General features: G+C 34.6%; 1 protein-coding gene across 2 annotated transcripts in view; it reads left to right on the top strand.

Moving 5' to 3' along the window:
• Positions 1–20403, top strand: part of LOC123547599 (monocarboxylate transporter 9-like) — a 47509-nt gene extending 27106 nt beyond the window's left edge. Inside the window, exons 2-6 of one of the 2 annotated variants that reach the window (XM_045334831.2) lie at positions 5678–5821; positions 6404–7198; positions 15545–15595; positions 16192–16327; positions 16893–20403. In XM_045334831.2, the coding sequence (XP_045190766.2) occupies positions 5678–5821; positions 6404–7198; positions 15545–15595; positions 16192–16289 (1088 nt within the window). In that variant the 3' untranslated portion in view covers positions 16290–16327; positions 16893–20403. Of the gene's footprint in view, positions 1–5677; positions 5822–6403; positions 7199–15544; positions 15596–16191 lie in introns of both variants that reach the window. The other variant, XM_045334830.2, reaches the window with a different exon arrangement.
• Positions 20404–21415: the final 1012 nt, after the last annotated feature.

The following is a 21415-nucleotide window of genomic DNA, read 5'->3' as shown; positions in this document are numbered from 1 at the left end:
TTTGACCTCTCTAGAGACCATATATTTCAATGGATCTTCATGAAAATTGGTCAGAATTTTTATCTTGATAATATCTAGGTCAAGTTCAAAACTGGGTCACATGAGCTCAAAAACTAGGTCACTATGTCAAATAATAGAAAAAAACGACGTCATACTCAAAACTGGGTCATGTGGGAAGAGGTGAGCGATTCAGGACCATCATGGTCCTCTTGTTCACTCTCCTGATTGTGCAGCGCTAATGAAATGTCAGACAAGGAGTGTTTAATGACGTTGTTTACAGATTTAAAGCTACGCTTCGCTCAGTATATTTAGCAAGAGTATTGATATATCTAAAATAAGTAAGTTTAATAAATATAATAGAAACCTGGACCCAGTTGTTCGAAACTTTAACAGGCGATTACGCAAACGGTTGATTAACTTTTAGAGTTACTTTTCAACATTTTAGAAGACATAGAAAAACAAATATAGTGTTAAAGTTTGTGAACATGAAACATTCTTTTTTGGTAAAATCAAAATACCACACTGGTATTTCCCACCAATACTAATATTATGAATCAAAATTTAACCAGCCGTTAGTTTAACAGCCGGTTAAAGTTTCGAACAACTTGGCCCACATGAATGAGGTGTGATTAGCCGATCGATTAATGTCTACTAGGTAGAGAAGTGACTTCAAGACCACTGCTGTAATTATTCGACATAGAAAAAACAAAACAATATTGCACCGTTACGAGACCTTTGTGTAAAATTAAAAGAGAACCATTTAAATTGTTTGAGTGTTGTGTTTAGTTTTGCTATTTTTAGAATGTTAGATAGATGATAGAATAACACAAATTATATGAATACCTCATAAACGTCTTGTCTTAATACAATTCGCCGACCATCTTTTTTAAAGATATTTCTTGTTTCAATTTCAAGAGGTTTTCCATAACTGACATGCACTTTTAATTACAAAGTATGTAAAAGAAGGGACTTTTCGTAAGAAATTTAAATTTTTACCATAACAATACTTAATATGTAGTTTCTTAAATGTTATTTTGAATTTTTTGTCTTTCAAGTCACAAAATATCAATAAATAAAATAAATTAATTTTAGAATTGACATTGTAAAAATCATGTCGATTTATAATAGTTAATACTGCTCTTTCTTTTCTGTGTGACATGTAGTTTATTTTATCAAATGTTTCAGACCCCAGGTTAAAATCCTGATAATGACCATGTTAGAATTTTACAACCACGTCCATTTTTAAGTCACAAAAATACATATATAAGGTGTATTTTTGAAAATTGTTGATTACAATTTGTACGATTACATGTGTAGATTTTATTTGATTTAATTTTTTTCTCTTAAATGGTTAAATATCATACGTATATCAATAGTTATTCTTTAAATATCGGGAAAGTAAGAAATTAAATGAATCGAAAAATATGGTATGCTTGTAGAATAAATAAAAGGGAGACTTGTGTCACCCTTGGTTAAATTGATCATTTTCTCTTTCTTTTGAAAAATATTGGCAATCAGCGTGGTACAGGTATTTTGACATATTCAATGTGAATATAACTGCACAGATTTTACCAGACTGTTGCAAAATAATAATTAAATAAAAAATGACGCGAAAAAGTAAAATGGCATTATAATAGTTAATACTGCTCTTTCTTTTCTGTGTGACATGTAGTATATTTCATCAAATGTTTCAGACCCCAGGTTAAAATCCTGATAATGACCATGTTAGAATTTTACAACCACGTCCATTTTTAAGTCACAAAAATACATATATAAGGTGTATTTTTAAAAATTGTTGATTACAATTTATACGATTACATGTCTAGATTTTATTTGATTTAATTTTTTTTTCTCTTAATGGTTAAATATCATACGTATATCAATAGTAATTCTTTAAATATCGGGAAAGTAAGAAATTAAATGAATCGAAAATTATGGTATGCTTGTAGAATAAATAAAAGGGAGACTTGTGTCACCCTTGGTTAAATTGATCATTTTCTCTTTCTTTTGAAAAATATTGGCAATCAGCGTGGTACAGGTATTTTGACATATTCAATGTGAATATAACTGCACAGATTTTACCAGACTGTTGCAAAATAATAATTAAATAAAAATGACGCGAAAAAGTAAAATGGCATTATAATTATATTCAAAACGCATTTATAGCCTTATCAGTGTTGTATATGTCTGTGTTGTTTTAACGCTCCTTATTTAGTGGTAATTTGGGGCCAATAAAATAGATATATACGCGTGATGGATCAACAATTTCTATCAGCTTTCATAACAGTATAGAAATCACATTCATGTAAAATCATTTCAAATTGAACATGTACAATCAATTATGAAAGTTTCATAATAACGATTTTCATCATAACTGAAAAAAATAATGAAACCAGTTCAAACTGTCACGAAAGTAAAATTATATTTCCACACAATGAAAAAAATGATCATGATCTTTTTTTTCTAATTTCATAAAAGTTAGTTGATATCATGAAAACATACGTATTGCTGATGCAGTTTAAAGCACTGACTTAAAACTATTTTTATATTTATCTTGCATTCATGGAAAATTTATCTGTTATCATGATATTTTTAGTTTTTATTAAAACCGTCATTATTGTTGCAAAAATTTTCATGAAAGTTATGTGGTGGAAAATCAATTCCGTTTTAAATGCAGATATTTTATTTACATTTCAAAAACATTCTTGAACATCAAAATCCTCCGGACATAATTTCCGCCTTTAACTTGACCTAGGCGGACCTTGAATTTGTTATCTTTTTTTTTATTCGTTTTATCTGGTTACGCTGCGCTGCGTAGTTTTTGCAATTTATTATCTAAAAACTAAAAATAACATTTATACCGAAGTTTTTTTATATAAATACCTTGCGTTCCTCACTTTTTCTTCTCCAGGTAAGCCTTTCAACATTGTATGGCCAATAGAAACCTTTCTCGTTTCGTATTTAATTGACATACATTGTAATTGGCATTACTGACACTGATATTTAAATGAAAATTAAAAAAGGTAAGAAAAATAACATAAGAAAAAAAATAGCATGTCTTTCTTTTTAGAATTAGGATATTAACTGCAATATTTAATTGAATTTCTCTTGTTGTAAAATTTGTGATATTAATAGAAAAGGAATTATTCGCGAAATAAAATTGAGTTAAAACTTACACTCACTGTGTCGAATTGAACATTCAATTACAAATTAACTAAACTGATTAAATTATTTACTTTTTTTGATCACGATACCGCATGTTCACGCGACATTGATATGTCGTCTGCACATGACGCTACAACAGCAACTTCGCGCTGAAGTTAATTATTCTTCAAAATCAGTGGAAGTTAACCGTCTGCGAATGAATCAAATTTTTATTTTACAAAAATGAAATAAATATCATTCAAAAGGTAAATTTATTGAGAGTAGGAAATCATTTGCACCTAAGCTTACATATCAATGGTTTTATCCATAAAAAATGCTTTTAAGAAACGCATGTATGAGATTTTTACACATTTTATATGAAAAATAGAAGGGAAAAAATGACGAAATGATGGCATTAAACATCATGTCAGGAACGAATCAAAAATAAAAATAAAATTTAATTAAAATACCGTGTGATGAATCAGATGTTGAACTTTGGTAATATTTTTGCACCTAAGGTTTCTTATTTTTAGTAATTTTGTTATTAAGTAAAATGTGTACATGCCCTTCTTATTTCTATACAGAAAATCTAACCGCTATCGATTACTGGCCTGAGGAATATTCTTCGGTATGTACATTACAAATCGAATGCACGTCTGTGTCCTAGGTTTACGTTTTGGGAGGCTGCTTTTTTAAGCACTGGGCTCCCCATGTTGGATATTCATCCATGCTTTTAGAAATATTCACAAGTCTTTTAACGTTTTCATTATTTTCTTTCGTACTAGTCATTACTGTCATAATCTAATCAAAACGTAACTCAGCTGTTTCATTTATACCTTAATTCATATTAAAATAGTATATCTCGATATAATATAATATTAACTTTTTTTTTCTTCAAAGAAATGCTTTTAGAAATATAATAATGGCGTAAATGTTAACTTACAAAGAAAGTGAATACTAATATATTAATGGGGATATGAAAATTTTTATTAGAAGCATTAGTAACTTTTGATTTTTCTAAAAACTAGAACCCTGAATTAAATGTTAGCATACAAAGAAGCAAGATATTGTTTCCATAGGACATGGATGCCTCCACATATTGTGCAATCCTCTATACAACAAAGGGCCCTAACTGCAGTAAAATATTCACAAAAAAACTCCTTCCTTTGTAGTCATCTGCACATCAAGCTCTTCATTTATGAAACAAAATGGAGCAAATCAGGCTTATAGTGTTGGAGGATTTGGACACAATATATTCCATACAGGAAAACTGTCAATTGCATGACGGTTGTAAAAATAGTCATACAAAGAAATTCTTCCTTTATGGTTAATTACACATCAAGCCTGTTGATCTCTGGCAGTTTAAAGCAAATCAATTTAATAATGTGGGAGCCGTTGGACACACAAGATTTTTCTCTGTATTCAATATAGCAAAAATCATCAAAGGGCCATACTTGCACTAAAAACAGTCACAGAAAAAAAAACCTTCCTTCATCTGGATATCAAGCTCTGTGAAAGTTTGAAACAAATGTGGCTTATAATATGTAAAGAGTTGGACATACAAGATTTTTCTCTGTATTCCGTCAAAGTGCCATAGGTTTGGTAAGAATAGTCACAGAAAATAAATCCATTCTTTATGATCAACTACACACCAGGCTTATAGTTTTGGAGTTGTTCGACTCATTACATTTCAAGACTTTTGTTGAATATTACTTCTGGGGATACTCGAATTTCTGATAAGATGCATTAGTAAATTTTATTGGTGAATTTAACTTAGAAATGCACATTAAAACAAAATCATAGGGCTATAACTGTATGAAGATCATTCAATTTTAACGTCTGCAAGAAACAACTACTTTGATATAAACTGAGTATTGATTCAACAGTAGAGTACTCTAAAATATGGGAGATTGTCCCGATAATCTGCTTTAAAGTAAAACTTTTAGCGGCTGTAACAGCACACAAAAGAATCAATGTGGAACTTGCTGCTTTGATTCTAGCTTGATTCTTTGTTTGTTTTGGGTTAAACGCCGTTTTTTTTTTTACAATAGTATTTCAGTCAGTTTTACCTAATCAGTGTTCCTGGATTCTGTACCAGCACAAACCTATTATCCGCAAGTAACTGCCAACTTCCCCACATGAATTATCAAAAGTGAAGGACGAATGATTTCAGATATAATGTCTTTTATCAAATCGTCACGGAGAACATACGCCCCGCCCGGGGATCGAACTCGCAACCCCGCGATCCGAAGACCAACGCTTCCCTACTGAGCTTAGCGGGCGGGCTAGTTTGATTCTAGTTTCATTGAAGTCTGACTATTGATTTTGTGTTTTTCTAAGGATTTCTTTGTAAAATTTGGGTTTCCGGTAAGGTGGGTTGCAATTAATTCCATAGATAGCAGTATAATTAGAAATATACTTAAATTCAGTTTTTCATATCATATTGTGTAAAAGTCTCACACAATTGTTTAATCAAAGCGTACAGAAAATATTCATACAGACTTGATACAATGATTTGAATTATATTTTACAGCTCCTTTGTCAAGCTATTTTGTGGACAGATTCAGTTGTCGGACAGCGGTAATGTTGTCCGGAATACTTTTTGGGACGGGATATCTGGGAACAGCATTTGCACCTAATGTTGAAACAGCAATTTTCACCTTAGGAATCATTGCCGGTATGTTAATTCATTAAATACCACTATTGATTTATAAATAGAACTGCAGCTGGTTTATCAAAGACAACCTTACAATATAGAATCTAAGCTTTGCAAAGTGTTATATAGCCCAGTTAAAACAATTACAGCCTAAGTAACTTGGTAGTAAAGCACCCACTTCTAGTGTGGGAGGTCTTGGGTTAGCTCCTTTTCCATTTCATACCAAGAACGTGGAAACTGGTACTGATTTAGGTTTTAATACCTAGATATAAAGGCTATATAATTCTAGATAGGACAGTAAATGATTCTTTTATCAGAGTGGAATAAAACAAATAACAAAGATTAGTACGAAAATATTGTTGGAGAGTCGGGCTGGATAAAGTGATTCCTATTTTGCATTTCCCTGGAAATTTGTTTGTGTCGGGAAATGATTGTCTTCATTTTTTTTTCTTTTTAAATCAGGAAGTAAAATACTGTCATTTAAAAACGATGGTTCTGTTTTCATAGATAATTTACAAGGCCTTTATTAACAAAACGCCTAATGACTGATGGCAAAACATTTCAGACAAGTTTACTCCTGTTTATTATTATATTTTCCTTCAGGTTGCGGTGCTGGTGTTGGTTACACAGCGAGCATGGTTGTCATTGGATTCAGTTTCAAACGAAGACGCCACATTGCTTTAGGTTTTGCTCTTTCTGGTATGGGTGCCGGCCTCTTTGCGCTCTCACCCATGATGCAACTGGCTTATAATTATTATGGATCTACAGGGTTTTTTATTATACAGGCAACAATGTCTCTGAACATTGTAACATTTGGAGCAATGTATTTTCCAAGTCAGCTGGAACTACATACACAAGAAATGCGCAAATGTAACAAAGCTAATACAAAGTCCGACAAATCAAAATCAAATTGCATCGAAGTCTTTACGCAGTATTGCAAAGCTTTAGTTAACAAACCAATAGCTCTTTTGAGTGTTGGTATGTTTTTGAACTGCGTCGGGACATATCTAATCTACTTGCATCTGCCGGTATATATTGTGTCGAAAGGATTCACAGAGTTTCAGGCTGCATGGATGGTATCAGTGACAGGTATATTGTCTGTCGTTGGCCGTATAATAACCGGATTCGTTGCAAATCTGGGTATGTTCAAAGAAATTTGGCTATACGCAGGTACATTTGGCGTCGTTTCTGTTAGCACAATTGTGTATCCGCACATATCATATACATTTGCAGGGCATATCGTCTTTGCAGCAGTCCTTGGTTTGTTTTTCGGCAGCTGCTATGTACTAATGACGGCAGTAAATATACGTATTGTTGGTATCAAGTTTGTGTCTTCAGCAATAGGAATTGAGCTTTTCTTTGGCGGAATTGGTGCAGTCTTAGGACCGGTAATTGCTGGTAAATACAAAACCATTTTCTTACATTTGATTTCAGTTCACCTGATTATCATAATATACTGCACTAGTAAATTATTTATCAAGAATAATAAAGAAAAGGTACCCTCTTTGAATATGTCTGACGTAACAGGCAATGGTCTCTATGGTACTTTAAAAATCCAGTCGGGACTAAGCATTGTCTGCTGCATAACCATTGAGAACACGCGTTTTTATGGGTTTTGTTTAGCTCACCTCAGCACGAAGTGCTCAAGGTGAGCTTTTGTGATCGCCCTGTGTCCGTCGTCCGTCGTCCGTCCGTCATCGTCGTTGTCGTCAGCAATTTGACTGTTAGCACTCTAGATGTCACAATTTTGGCCTAATCTGAATGAAACTTGGTCAGACTGTTATCCTCAATAACATCTTGGATGAGTTCATTATTGGGTCATCTGGGTTCAAAAACTAGGTCACCAGGTCAAATCAAAGGAAAAGATTGTTAACACTCTAGAGGTCACAATTTTGGCGTAATCTTAATGAAACTTCGTCAGAAAGTTACTCTCAATAAAATCTTGGACGTTTTTGATACTTGGACATCTGGGGTCAAAAACTAGGTCACAAGGTCAAATCTAAGGAAAAGCTTGTTAACACTCCAATGCCACATTTATGATTGAATCTTCATGAAACTTGATCAGAATGATAATCTTGATGATCTTTAGGCCAAGTTCGAATCTGGGTTATGTGAGATCAAAAACTAGGTCACGCGGTCGAATCAAAGGAAAAGCTTGTTTACACTCTAAACACCACATTTGTAACTGTATCTTCATGAAACACAGTCAGAATGTTAATCTTGATGATCTTTAGGCCAAGTTCGAATCTGGATCATGTGGGGTCAAAAACTAAGTCACCAGGTCAAATCAAAGGAAAAGCTAGTTAGCACTCTAGAGGCCACATTTATGACCATATCTTAATGAACCTTAGTCAGAAGGTTTGTCTTGATGATATTTAGGTCAAGGTATAATCTGGGTCAGGTGGGGGTCAAAACCGAGGTCACCAGGTCAAATAAAGGAAAAACTTCTTAACTCTACAGAGGCCACATTCATGGCCGTATCTTAATAAAATTTGGTCAGTATGTTAATCTTGATGGTCTTTAGGTAGCGTTTAAATCTAGATCAAGTGAAGTCAGAAACTAGGTCACCAGGTGAAATCAAAGGTAAAGCTTATTAACACTCTAGAGGCCACATTTATGATTATATCTGAATGAAACTTAGTCAAAATGTTCACATTGATGTTTTTTAAGTCAAGTTTAAATCTGGGTTATGTGGAGTCAAAAGCTAGGTCACCAGGTCAAATCAAATGTAAAGCTTGTTAACACTCTAGAGACCTACTTTTAAGTTTGAAATTGATCAGAATGTTTGTCTTGATGACCTCTAGGTCAGGTTCGAATCTGGATCATGTGCGGTCAAAAACTAGGTCACCGGGTCAAATCAAAGGTAAAGCTTGTTAACAATATAGAGATCAAATTTATGACCGTATCTCCATGAAACTTGGTCAGAATGTTAATTTTGATGATCTATAGGCCAGTTTGGAATCTGGGTCATGTGGGATCAAAACCTAGGTCAGCAGATCAAATCAAAGGAAAAGCTAATAAACACTCTAGAGACCACATTTATGACCATAACTTAATGAACCTTAGTCAGAATGTTTGTCTTGATGATCTTTTGGTCAAGTTTTAATCTGGGTCAGGTGGGGTGAAAACCTAGGTCACTTTTGTATCTTCATAATAGTGAATAAGACTGGAGAGGTTTTATACATGTATTCTGGTCATCGTACATATCAGGAACGATCATACAAACATTACAAAACAGGATGTGACGTAACGTCACCACGCTAGCTTGACGTCCATTATATCGCGCGTTACGCTATTATTTTAGATAGATATTACACTTCTCCTTTTCATTAAAGATTGATTCTCTAAATTCAGATAAAAGTTTGTATTTTGAACACTACTTTTTTTCTTTCTTTTTTTTAAATCTATTTACTTCAAGTGTAATCGATCCTCGCATTCTTATGTAAATAAATATAGTACGTATGTTGTATAATTTAGATTAACTGTCTCTTTTACATCATCTTATGTCATTAATTAACCGCCTCTTCTGCACAGTAATAAATCGCGTTTCTATAACAGTTCTTTTGACAGTTTATTTTACATAGTCATTGTATCGACTAGGCTCTGGTTGTTGTGGTTCAGCGTCTCTGTGTATTATTCGACCCCCGACTTCTGCTTAGTATTTTTTTCCTCCAGGTGTCATCTGTTTGTTTGCACGTGATATTACTCGTACTCTTAAAATGTGTAGCATCTCTATAAATCTCGCGCGCGTCTGTTACCCTCCGTGCAGCTATACTCGATCCGTCGATTCTGAATATGATATACGGTGTCGCCTCATATGCTGTAGACCATTTATTCTTTTTGTGTTGTCGTAATAATACGGTATCTCCGATCTTAAACTTATGTTTACTGCATCTTGCTCGCGTATTACGTTTCAGCCATTTCTGCTTGTACTGTTGATCTTTGCACGTGATCTCGTGCTCCATTTTCTCTGGAACCTGTCGCTGACTTCGAATTATGTCAAGTTTTGTTCTAACCTTCCTTTTCATCAAGGCTTCATATGGCGTGTATCCTGTCGCGGGATGTGGTTGATCTGTAACCCATTAACATGTCTTGAATGGTATCGATACTTTTCCTGCCTTGCGCATGCGCTATCTGTTCTGTTGTGTTTAACATTTTCATGAAGCTTTCGGCTTCTCCGTTTGCTCTGGGGTGTTCTGGTGTTATTTTATGATGTTCGAATCCCATTTCTTTGCCAAATTCTGCAAACTTGACTGAACTGAATGGCGGTCCATTATCACTCTCTACTCTTCTCGGAACACCGTGATTAGTAAATATCTTCCTTAATCGTTCCGCTGTGTCACTGAAAGATGTGGATATTATCTGCTCTACTTCAGGGTATCGTGTTCTTTTATCCATTACAACAAGGTTGTAGTGTCCGTCTGGAAAAGGTCCTCCAAAATCTACAGCAACCGCTTCCCATTCATTTTCAGGGATCTCCGATGGTTTGATTGTTTCTTGTCTGTGTTCTTTTGTTGTGATTTGGCATTCAAAGCATTTACCAATAGTATCTTCTACAAGTACGTTTAGCTCTGGAAACCAGTATCTAGCTCTCAGCATCTGTTTAGTTTTCGTTAATCCTAGATGACCCATTCCGTGAGCAGAATTTATCACTTTCTTCTGTAGAGTTGCCGGTATAATTATTTGTCTGTTTCTGAAAATTAATCCCTCAGCAATACTTAATTCATTTCTTACCAAATAGTATGGCTTAATTTCTGGTCGTTTTCTGTGTTTTCCCAGTCATTGCTCTGAATACGCTTTAGAACATCTTGTAGTCTAACATCTTTACTCGTTTCATCTTGTATTTTCGTCATTATGACTGCATGTTCCGACTCAACTACTACCCGAATCACTTGATCGGTTTCATCTTTGTCTATTTCCGGAAGTGGGTGTCGTGAAAGGTAATCTAATGGGTCAGCTTCGTCTTTTCCTGGTTCATATATCAATTCATAGTCGACGTCTTGCATTTCCATCACCCAATTCTCTATTCTTGGTGGTAAGTTGATCATAGTTTTGTTGAACATTGGTATCAGTGGTTTATGGGATGTAATGATCTTAAATTTTGGCGCACCTAGCAAATACATGCTGAATCTGTTTTTCGCCCATTTCACTGCAAGTGCATCTTTCTCGGTTTGACTGTATCGTTTCTTAGCACTCGCCATTGATCTGCTTACGTAATGAACTGGTTGTAGACCCTTCGCTGTCCTTTGAAATAATCCAGCTGACAACCCTTCATGGAAACTTGCTTCTGTTCTTACTATAATTGGTTTTCTTGGGTCGAAAAATGCCATGGTTTTCTCATCGGTGATGCTTTCTTTCAGCCTCTGAAAAGCTTTATCTACTTCTTTTCCCCAAACAAAAGGCGTGTCTTTCTTTGTCAGTTTTCTTAGGGGTTCAGTCAGCACAGAGTATCTATCAATGAATTTGGAAAGATACCCAACCATGCCAAGGAAGCTCCTCACTGCCTCTTTAGATTCTGGTGTTTGACATTCTTTGACAGCTTTAACTTTCTCAGATGTTGGCTTCAAACCATCTTTTGTAAACTTATACCCGTAAAATTCAAGTTCGTGTACGCCAAACTTGCATTTCTCTCTGTTGAAGGTCACTCCGAAATCTCTCGCTCTTTGTAATACCATTTCTAATGTTCTGTTGTGTTCTTCTAATGTTCTCCCGCCTATCAAAATATCATCTCTCTGGTTAAGACACTTTGGTATATCGCCGAATATTTTGTACATTGCCTCATCAAGTAAGTCTTGTGACGACTTGGCACCGAATATTAACCTCTTTGGTCTAATGTTTCCCCAGGGTGTACTGATGTTGCTACTGATCTTGAATCTGGGTGTAATAACTGATGATATCCTTGTTTCATATCCATCTTGGAGAAAACAGTGCAATCATGAAACATATATGTAAAATCCTCAACTACGGGCGTCTGTGTAATTCTGTTTCTTTCCATGTACTTGTTCGGAACTCTCAAATCCACGCTGGCACGGATCATGTGTGGTTCAAGGCTCTCTTTTTCTATTTGGTTGAATCTTGGCTTCGGCTGGACAACTAATGGTGAACACCATGTTATTGGCTCTCCAGGTTCTACACGTTCGAATATGTCTTCTTGTAATCCTTGATCCAGCCAATTCTTAAGTGGTGCTTGTAAGTAATACGGGATTGGTCTAGGTTTCTGCGCAACTGGCACAGCATCTGGTTTCATGGTGAATTTCACTAAAATGTCTTCATTTTTCTTCTTATCAACGAGCTTTCCTATTCCATGAAATACGTCTTTATTCTTTGTCAGAATTGCTAGAATTTCTGGTGACTGGTTTTTCTCATTAACGGACTTCACACACTCTTCTTCCTTGATTCTCAAGTCATTTTCCTGTTTGAGTGATCCATCTGCTTTTATCTGCAGCATTCCAAGCTCTATTAACGTCTTCCTTCCTAACAATGGCGGAGAATTTATTTTTCCTTTCACGACAACAAATGTTGTTTTAGCTCCACGTGTTTTATTTCTCACTATTGTAACAAATTCACCTTTTACTGGAAGTTTATTCTGTAATGTGCTCAATCTTGTACTACTTTTCTGAAGGGATGTGTGCTCTGTTGTTCTATGTTTGAATGCTCTATACTGGTATTCGTACATGACATTGACATCTGCACCACTGTCTGGTTCTACTCGAACCTGTACATCATCTAACAATACTGGAACTGTTTTTATATAATCACTTACTTTGTTTACTTGTATTTTTCTCACACCCTGTAAGTGATGAATGGCGTTTCCGTAAAATTCATCGTCAGAACTTCCGGTAATCTCATCTTCAGAACTTCCGGTATGTTCATCATCACTTCCTCTTCGCAAAGTTTTTCTTACCTCTCTGCCTAGTCTTCTTTTAGAATGTCTTTTCTTATAACTGTCCTTCTCAGGATAGCCTGCGTTGTTTCTATTGGACCTTGCTTTACATACCACCACAAAATGATTCCAACCTTTACATTTATTGCACTGCTTTCCGTAAGCTCGACAATCCTCGAGTTTATCAAATGAGTGAAAATTGTTACAGTACCTGCATTTTCTATTGTTTTGCACTTGCCTCTCTTCATCATATGCGGAATCACGGTACTTCCGGTCGCGTACCATCTTGGAATTTCTATTGGTGATTCTTGCTATATCTATATATACGTCATCATCTCGCATTTTATTTACTTGAAGCGTCGTTTCTTCTATCGTATGTACTTCCTCTAACATTTCAGACAGTGTCCACTTTTTATTTATTGTTTTCTTTATTAATGACTGGTTGTCTGTGGTTTGAATGATATGTTCTAATATCCGATCTTCTAGATTTTCAAAGTCACAGTCTATCGCCTTTTCCCTCAGTCTTGCTGCATATGCTATTGTAGTTTCTCCCGCTGTTGGTCTCATTTTCAGAAAAATATATCTGGCGTAATGTTTATTTTTCTTTGGTGCAAAATATTCGTTCAGTTTCTTTTTCAAGGTGGTATATTCGTTTAGGTCTCCGGTCGTTGGGTTTGGGAGGCTTTTCTCTAGCCGGGCGATTTCTTTTCCTCCGTAAATTATCATTGCGTCCTTTTTATCTATCGGTTCCGTAATTCGAAAGTATCTGAATTCTCGCTCTATACCTTCTACCCATTCTTCCCATTGATTGCCTATTGTCAGCTGATCGTCTGGCGGGATGAATGGCAAAGTTCTCAAATTTCTGTTTTCCGAAATAACAGTTATATTTTCACCCATCTTTAACTTTTCGTTTTATACTGTCTTTATTTTCTTTTATCCTCGTCGCCAATTTTGTATCTTCATAATAGTGAATAAGACTGGAGAGGTTTTATACATGTATTCTGGTCATCGTACATATCAGGAATGATCATACAAACATTACAAAACAGGATGTGACGTAACGTCACCACGCTAGCTTGACGTCCATTATATCGCGCGTTACGCTATTATTTAAGATAGATATTACAGTCACCAGGTCAAATCAAATGAAAATTACTTAACTCTCCAGAGGCCACATTAATGGCCATATCTTAATGAAACTTGGTCAGTATGTTAACCATGATGATTTGTAGGTAAAGTTCAAATCTAGGTCAAGTGGAGTCAGAAACTAGGTCACCAGGTCAAATCAAAGGTAAAGCTTGTTAACACTCAAAAGGCCAAATTTATGACTATATCTGAATGAAACATAGTCAAAATGTTAATCTTGTGATTTTAGGTCAAGTTCAAATCTGGGTTATGTGAGGTCAAAAACTAGGTCACCAGGTCAAATCAAAGGTACAGTTTGTTAACACTCTAGAGACCTAATTTAAAGTTTGAAACTCTTGGAGTTAATCAGAATGTTTGTCCTGATAACCTCTAGGTCAGGTTCGAATCTGGATCATACGCGGTCAAAAACTAGGTGACCAGGTTAAATCAAAGGTAAAGCTTGTTAACAATCTAGAGTTCAAATTTATGACCGTATCTTCATGAAATATTAATTTTGATGATCTTTAGGCCGAATTGGAATCTGGGTCATGTGGGGTCAAAAACTAGGTCACCAGGTCAAATCAAAGGAAAAGCTAGTGAACACTCTAGAGACCACATTTATGACCACATCTTTATGAAACTTGGTCAAAATGATATTCTTAATGATCTTAAGACTTAAGTTCCAATCTGGGTCAGGTGGGGTCAGAAACTAGGTCACCTGGTCAAATCAAATGTAAAGCTTGTTAATAATCTAGAAGCCACAATCATGATTGTATCTTTATGAAACTTGGTCAGACTGTTAATCTTGATGATCTTAAGGTCAAGTTCGAATCTGGGCTATGTTTGGTCAAAAACTAGATCACTAGGCAAGTTAAAGGAAGAAGTAGTTAACACTCTAGAGGCCACATTTATGACCATATAATAGAAAATGTGAAAACGCCACAGGTCGCTCAACACAACAAAAACGAAAATGTTGCAGGCTCGGTTTGATTGAGCCTGTTCATGGACGGTAGTGGAAATGCATGCTACCGTCCACGCCCTCTAGCCCCGGGTTGAGCAGAACTCAACATTTACACATGCTCAAAGTACAAAAAACAATTTAGAGACATCCGCAGATGTGTTCATACGGCGGTGCACATGGAACCTTCAATGCTACACTAGTGTGTAATTCCATGAAAAGCGGCGTATGGTCCCCAGATAAAATAATGGATTTGCCCTAAACGAGAAAACAATGCAATCTTAATGAAACTTGGGCAGAATGTTAATTTTGATGATCTTTAGGTCAATAGGTCAGGTGAGCAATACAGGGCCTTCATGGCCCTCTTGTTTTTTTTTTTTTGTTGATTTTTTTTTTTTTTTTTTTTTTTTTTTTTTTTTGTTCTTTTTTCTTCTTTTTGTTGCTCTTAAGGGTTATTTGCAGGAACATCTTTTTGTGCGTTTTACATGTTTTGTATTTGTTTATACTGTAATTTGTTTACATGTGGGGGTAAGAGTGAGTGTAGGCGCGCACCATTCCAAGGCGGAACCCCACTGCACCTTCTTTTGTTCGTTTTGTCCTCAAATATTTGCTTTGTTTTTGTCTTTGCTTGCCTGTACTGGTGTTTTCCTATATATACTCGTCTTTTGCACATCCGCATGTTGCTTATAGGGGTTTTGTGAGGCTGTGTGGCTTCACCTCTTGCATATTTATTCAACTGTTCGTGTTTTCATATTGTAGTATTTGCCTTCATTTTCAGGTGTATTGGTGGACAATGGCGGTACATACGAACAATCCTTTACTTTTGCAGGTATTGTGAATATCACATATTTTCTATATGATTATCTTTGTTTTCCGAATTGTATTACTGACACACTTAACTCTCAAGTTTAAGCACCAGTTTAAGCACCCCTAACAGCGACAAACACAATTGGTTTATGTTAACATACCCGTTAAACACAGTAAACCCGTTTACATGATACCCTTAACATAACATAAGTTGTTATATCCACCTTGTAAAATTAAAACTATATTTGTATATATAGTTAGTTTTTAGTGCCATACTGGCAAAATACAGGTATCTCACAGTGGTTACAGTATCAGTTGTACGAACGACTGAGTTTTTATCTCTCAACACTAAAATATTTACTACGTATCTATAATTCAAGTTTCTGATGCAGGAACGATGTTAATTTTGCATCTTTTCGGCACATCAAGTCATACGACTAAACAAAGTTGCCTAATAAGGCTCCAACTGTTCATAATAATATCAGTTAATATTTACATAGGGTGGATACATATCATCGTGTGTTTATCAGTTAATGTTTGTTAGTACATAGGTAAGTCTTCATTTTGAGAGAATTGTTCCATTAGCACAATCACAAGCAATACATTAATTCTTTTCAGGTGTTTGCATCTTCCTAGCGGCAGTTTTAAGCATACTTACAGTGTGTCATGATGTTCCTGGAAAAGAATGCGAAAATCAGAATGCAGACAAAGACTGAAACCCTGTGAAGCTGATATCAATCACTTCATTGTCTAAGTAAGACATGATAACTGTTATATCGGGAAGTTGTTGCTTCTTGCTACTTTCCAGGACAGTAACGCATATAACAGTATACTATTAAGTTCTTTTTCGTTCTATTCCCTTTCGTACCTGCAATATGTTTTCCTATTTTTGAAATGTAATTGTAATTAGGCCGATTATATTGTTAGAAAAATGCCAGAACTTTAAACTGATTCCAACATAGGTTTTCATGGATGAGTTATTTATGCAATAGAGAGAGAACAGTCCTCAAAAGAAATCTTAGCCAAACCAAAACAAATAGGACAGCTTCCTTTTAATTAAACAAAGTATTGCACATTTACCTAAAATAGAATAAAATAAACGAAAAATTAGTATCATTTCTTTATTCATATGTATGCATTACATATTAACACATTGCAAAGCAGTTCAAGAAGATTTTCTAACCAGTTGCTGTAACTGTTAATGTATTTTACCAAATGTAGATGTTATCAAGTACCCAAGCCTTCTGCAGTAACATTGGGAAATAATTTTTTTTTTTACAAATCCCCTATAAATGTTTTTTCTTGTTTCTTACTTTCAGACATAGTTGTTTGTGTTCAACTCCTTGTAACTACAATACCGATGAGTTTGTTCAAAACACCTATGGAAATTCTATGTTCTGAATTTCGACAGCTGTGATCCGAAATTTGACACCTAGTCGCTCTGACAATGATAATAAAATTCTGAACGGAACCCTCTAGTACTTGCAAGATATCTTAAAATTTCTTTTTATTCTTATATTCAAAAGCCTATATGCAATTTTCGGAGTAAATATATTTTAGGTAACGGTAACGTACTTTTCAACAAATTAAGTCGTTATAGCAGATTTTTATTCTGAAAATGTGTTCTTTTGCTTATGCTCAATGCTTATGTTAAATCACCACCATCTATTCAATATTGACACTGAGGCATGTTGCTTGGTGTTTTTCTTTGCAATGTAGGACATGGTATTAAACTAGATTACCGTTGTTTAAAAGTGACTGAAGTGAAAAGAGATATCGGCGTTTACGTTGTGGTTCTATCGCAACTCCTAAAAGCACTTTGTGTCGCAATGCGACGCTTCAATATAACAAAGAATCTGCTTGTTTGTTTGTGTATATTTTACATGTAATTCCTACATCAGAAACACTAAAGCTTAAATAACAGGGAAAATAATATAGACCTTTTTGCATGTGACTGATGCAGATTTTATCAATCGTTCGGAAACTATACCAGTAACGTATTTCAGAAATAAATGTTTAAACTACCAGTAACGTAGCTGTTAACAAATCACAGTGTTATATTGCTTATGCTCTATATTTATCTTATATCACTGTCATCTTTTCAATACCGATCCCAATACATGTTGCTTGTTGTTTGTTTCAAAATGCAGAACATAGTAATAAACTAGATCAACGCTATCTAAAAGTAACAGAAGTAAAAAGAATAAAAGCAGTTACTAGTTTCGGCATTTACGTGGTGGTATTATCACAACACATAAACATACTTTGTGTAACAGTGTAACATTTTTTTGTATGAAAAAGGTGCTGTACATTTCAAAAAAAAATATGTACATATAAGTTTGTTGCAAAGATATTACATAAAAAGATATTATCTCAAATCATTATGCTCCGAAATGCAACACTAAGTAGCTTGGGCCTTAAAATGTACTGACAAAAACAGTTAACCCGTCATTTGTTACATTGCCAATATCTTGAAATGCCTCAAAAGTAAACTCTAGCACTTATGCATAGACATAGAACTGTATGTTGGTGATACCATATTTGATCAAAATTAAAATCATAGACATAAAATGAATTTACTCATCATACAAATTCAGTTCATTTCTGAAAAGTCAAAGAAATACACTGATCTACAAACTACTGATAAACGCAGTAAATGGCAACCAAAACAAAATAAGACCCTTACAATACAATATCGAAAAAGATACTTTAAAAAAACTTTGGGACAAGCCCATTATTTTAACTGGGGACCATACGTTGCTTTTCATGGAATAATACACAAGTGTATCATTGAAGGTCCCATGTACACAGCCATATGAACACATCAGCGGATATCTCTAAACTGTTTTGGTACTTGTAACATATGTAAATATTAAGTTTTGCGGTGTAAGGTAGCATGCATTTCTATGACCATACATGTACAGGCTCAATCAAACCGAGCCTGCAACATATTCGTTTTTGTCAAGTTGAGCGACCTGTGGAGTTTCTACTTTAGTTTTCTTTTTTATCACAGCAGCGTTGTTTGTGCCGTGTGACGGCCGTAATACGTCTCCCCGTACATTCAATCCCAACTATTATATTTCGATCTTTTAAGATCGTTCAGAAAAAATTTTATGCTGTGTTATTGGTAATGTTCCTATACTGCCGTTTTCACAGCTTTGGGTATTGTATAATCACCCCTTGGATATTTCAAATCCCTTGTTTTCTTTTAGTTCAGCCCATTGTTTTCCCAGTTAGGGCAAGCTCATTACATACGCATTGAAGGTTCCATGTGCATCGTCGTATAAATACGTCTGCATGTATCTCTAAATTGTTTTTGGTACTTGTAATATATGTAAATGTTGCGTTTTGCTTAACGGGGGGATAGAGGGCATGGATTTTCATAACCGTGCACGAATAAACTCTAGCGAACCGAGACTGCAACATTTCACTTTCGTCGTATTGAGCGACCTGTGAGTGTCTAGGTTTTCTTAAAAGATGTTTAATATTTGTATCACATTGAACTCACTTCTAGTAATTGCAGTAATCTAAAGATATTGACAAAATAGGAAATGGCGAGTTACCTCTATTGTTCAGTATGTTTATATGTATAGAATATATTTAATCATCATAATCATTGGCATAATTCTTCTACTCAATAATTGCTAATTTCAACCTTGATGCAGATATTCGCCACAATATTCAATGCAATCCAAGCGAATTTCACAATTTACTTGACATAAATAAAGTAAGGTTTCACAGAAGATAAACATTTGATTTATTTATATTGTATTGCTTCTTTCGCATGGCATAACAAATTCACAAATAGCGAGCGTAATTTAACAATTTTATAAATACGTGAATATTCAACTTACGTAAAAGCAAAAGGACAACTAGTTTTAACATTATTAGAGTGTTGGCCCTTCAAAAATAAAAGAAAAAAACCCATGCATATATATCTTGTTAATTTTAATTGCGATTGTAAAAAGGGAACTGTAATAGTATAACCACAGCACAATAAATTCACTGTATGTTTCAAGAAGTATTCATAAGGTCCAAAATGCCATTGCATATTAAGGTTCTTCACATGTTAACCGCAAAAATACACTTAGCAAGATAGCCGCATGAGATGCCAACGTTCTCCTGATATTGTAAAGTCCTTTCCTTTTTATTGATTAGTATTTACGTTAGATTTGGGGATGCATGTTTCAGACAGGTAATTGGTATTTCCATGGGAACAAATTGTGCACTTCCTGTCGCACATTTGTTTCTATATTGTTACGAAAGATATTTCATGTTGAGCCTTTCTCCAGATACGCAGGCAGAAATTATTTCTAAAAACTACTTAATCAAATATTCAAAGTACAAAAAAGTACATGCTTCAAAATTATTTTGGTTAAAGTATTCAAAAAAACAGAGTCAAAAAAGGTCATAATTCTGACAACAAAATGTGTCAGAGTTTTATATTTTAGAATGTTTACTATATTTTAACACCCATGCGTTGTAAACTGGAAACTGCAATTAATTTCAGTATAGTATGTGCAGTTAAGGAAAACATTTATGTGAAGAAATGTAACAAACATTGTTGGAAAGTCTGCTTACACTTTTTCCCCATAATGAGAGTGACGAATTTTAGCAACACATCGTTAATTCATATAATAAACTTAAAAGGGTTGTTATAACTATTGGCCCATTTACATTTATGTATGTATATGATTACAATGTATTTATGAATAATGTAAGGTAGCAGGGTACACTTGGATTCGAACATTTTGAGCACAGCCAGGCGTTTTATATCAGTACCACTGAATTTTTATATAAGAATATGTTATGAATACAATAAAACTGAATGAAAACAATAAATCTGGCATACTTGTTGTGTATTTCATCATATTCAAGAATACCACAAATCAAAGGGAGTAACCAAAATGTGAGTTGAAAATGCTTTGGATATAGCTCCATTTCTTGAAATAAAGATGATTGAAAGGAATAAATGGCCAAAATCTTAAAAAAATCAGTCATTCATTAGTAACTTACACGAGAATGAAAAATGGCTTAGCATTGTTTGTTCGACACAGCTGACCCTTTTGGAAATACAAATATTCTCTAATAATGCTTTTATACACAAATATATTTGTAAGATCAAAATCACTATCTGTAAGAAGTGTAAACAAGAGTCTTACAAGAGTCAGTGTTGTTATATTTTCTGGTCTTTCGGGATCATTGATTTCAACTCATTTAGGTTTGAAGATTGAATACTACTTAAGCTGGTGTTAGGGGCGTTGGCAGTGTTGCATTTTCTATTACTGCTCATGAGCAGACTCAATCAAACCGAGTCTGCCATTTTCACAGTTTCTCTTGTTATCGGTGCTTCCGAGGGATTTACTTTCCAGATTTTATTTACGACTTTATATAAATAATTTTTTCGCAAGAAATATGCTAGACTGTGCATTCTACATTTTATTCGTTTGCCATCGTATGTGAAATGGATTTCTCCGTAGCCAATCGCATTAAACTACAAGTCCAGATAAGACAATTATTTTGAACAGATTGTGTCTCTTTTTTTAAATAATTTAATCGCACTTTTTCGTTCACATCAATATGCTGTTTGAAGAATGCTACAATCATTTTTGCTAACAATTCAGCTTATATACAGGAAACTGCAGAAAGAAAGACTGAGCTACATTTTTGTCATTTCTAGGCAGAATTACCTCCCTTTGTTTACATACAATTTCCTTGTAAAAAGCATAGTAGTCAATAGTACATGAGTCATACTTTTGATCAAACTGTATGTGACAATCCGCGCTTTAACTTATGAATTTCACTATATAAATGGTCATATTCAAATTTTATCATGTGCGAA

This window comes from Mercenaria mercenaria, chromosome 9, assembly GCF_021730395.1.
Source record: "Mercenaria mercenaria strain notata chromosome 9, MADL_Memer_1, whole genome shotgun sequence".
NCBI lineage: Eukaryota > Metazoa > Mollusca > Bivalvia > Venerida > Veneridae > Mercenaria > Mercenaria mercenaria.
Note: the sequence above shows the minus strand (reverse complement) of the source record. Positions and strands in the feature narration are given on the sequence as shown.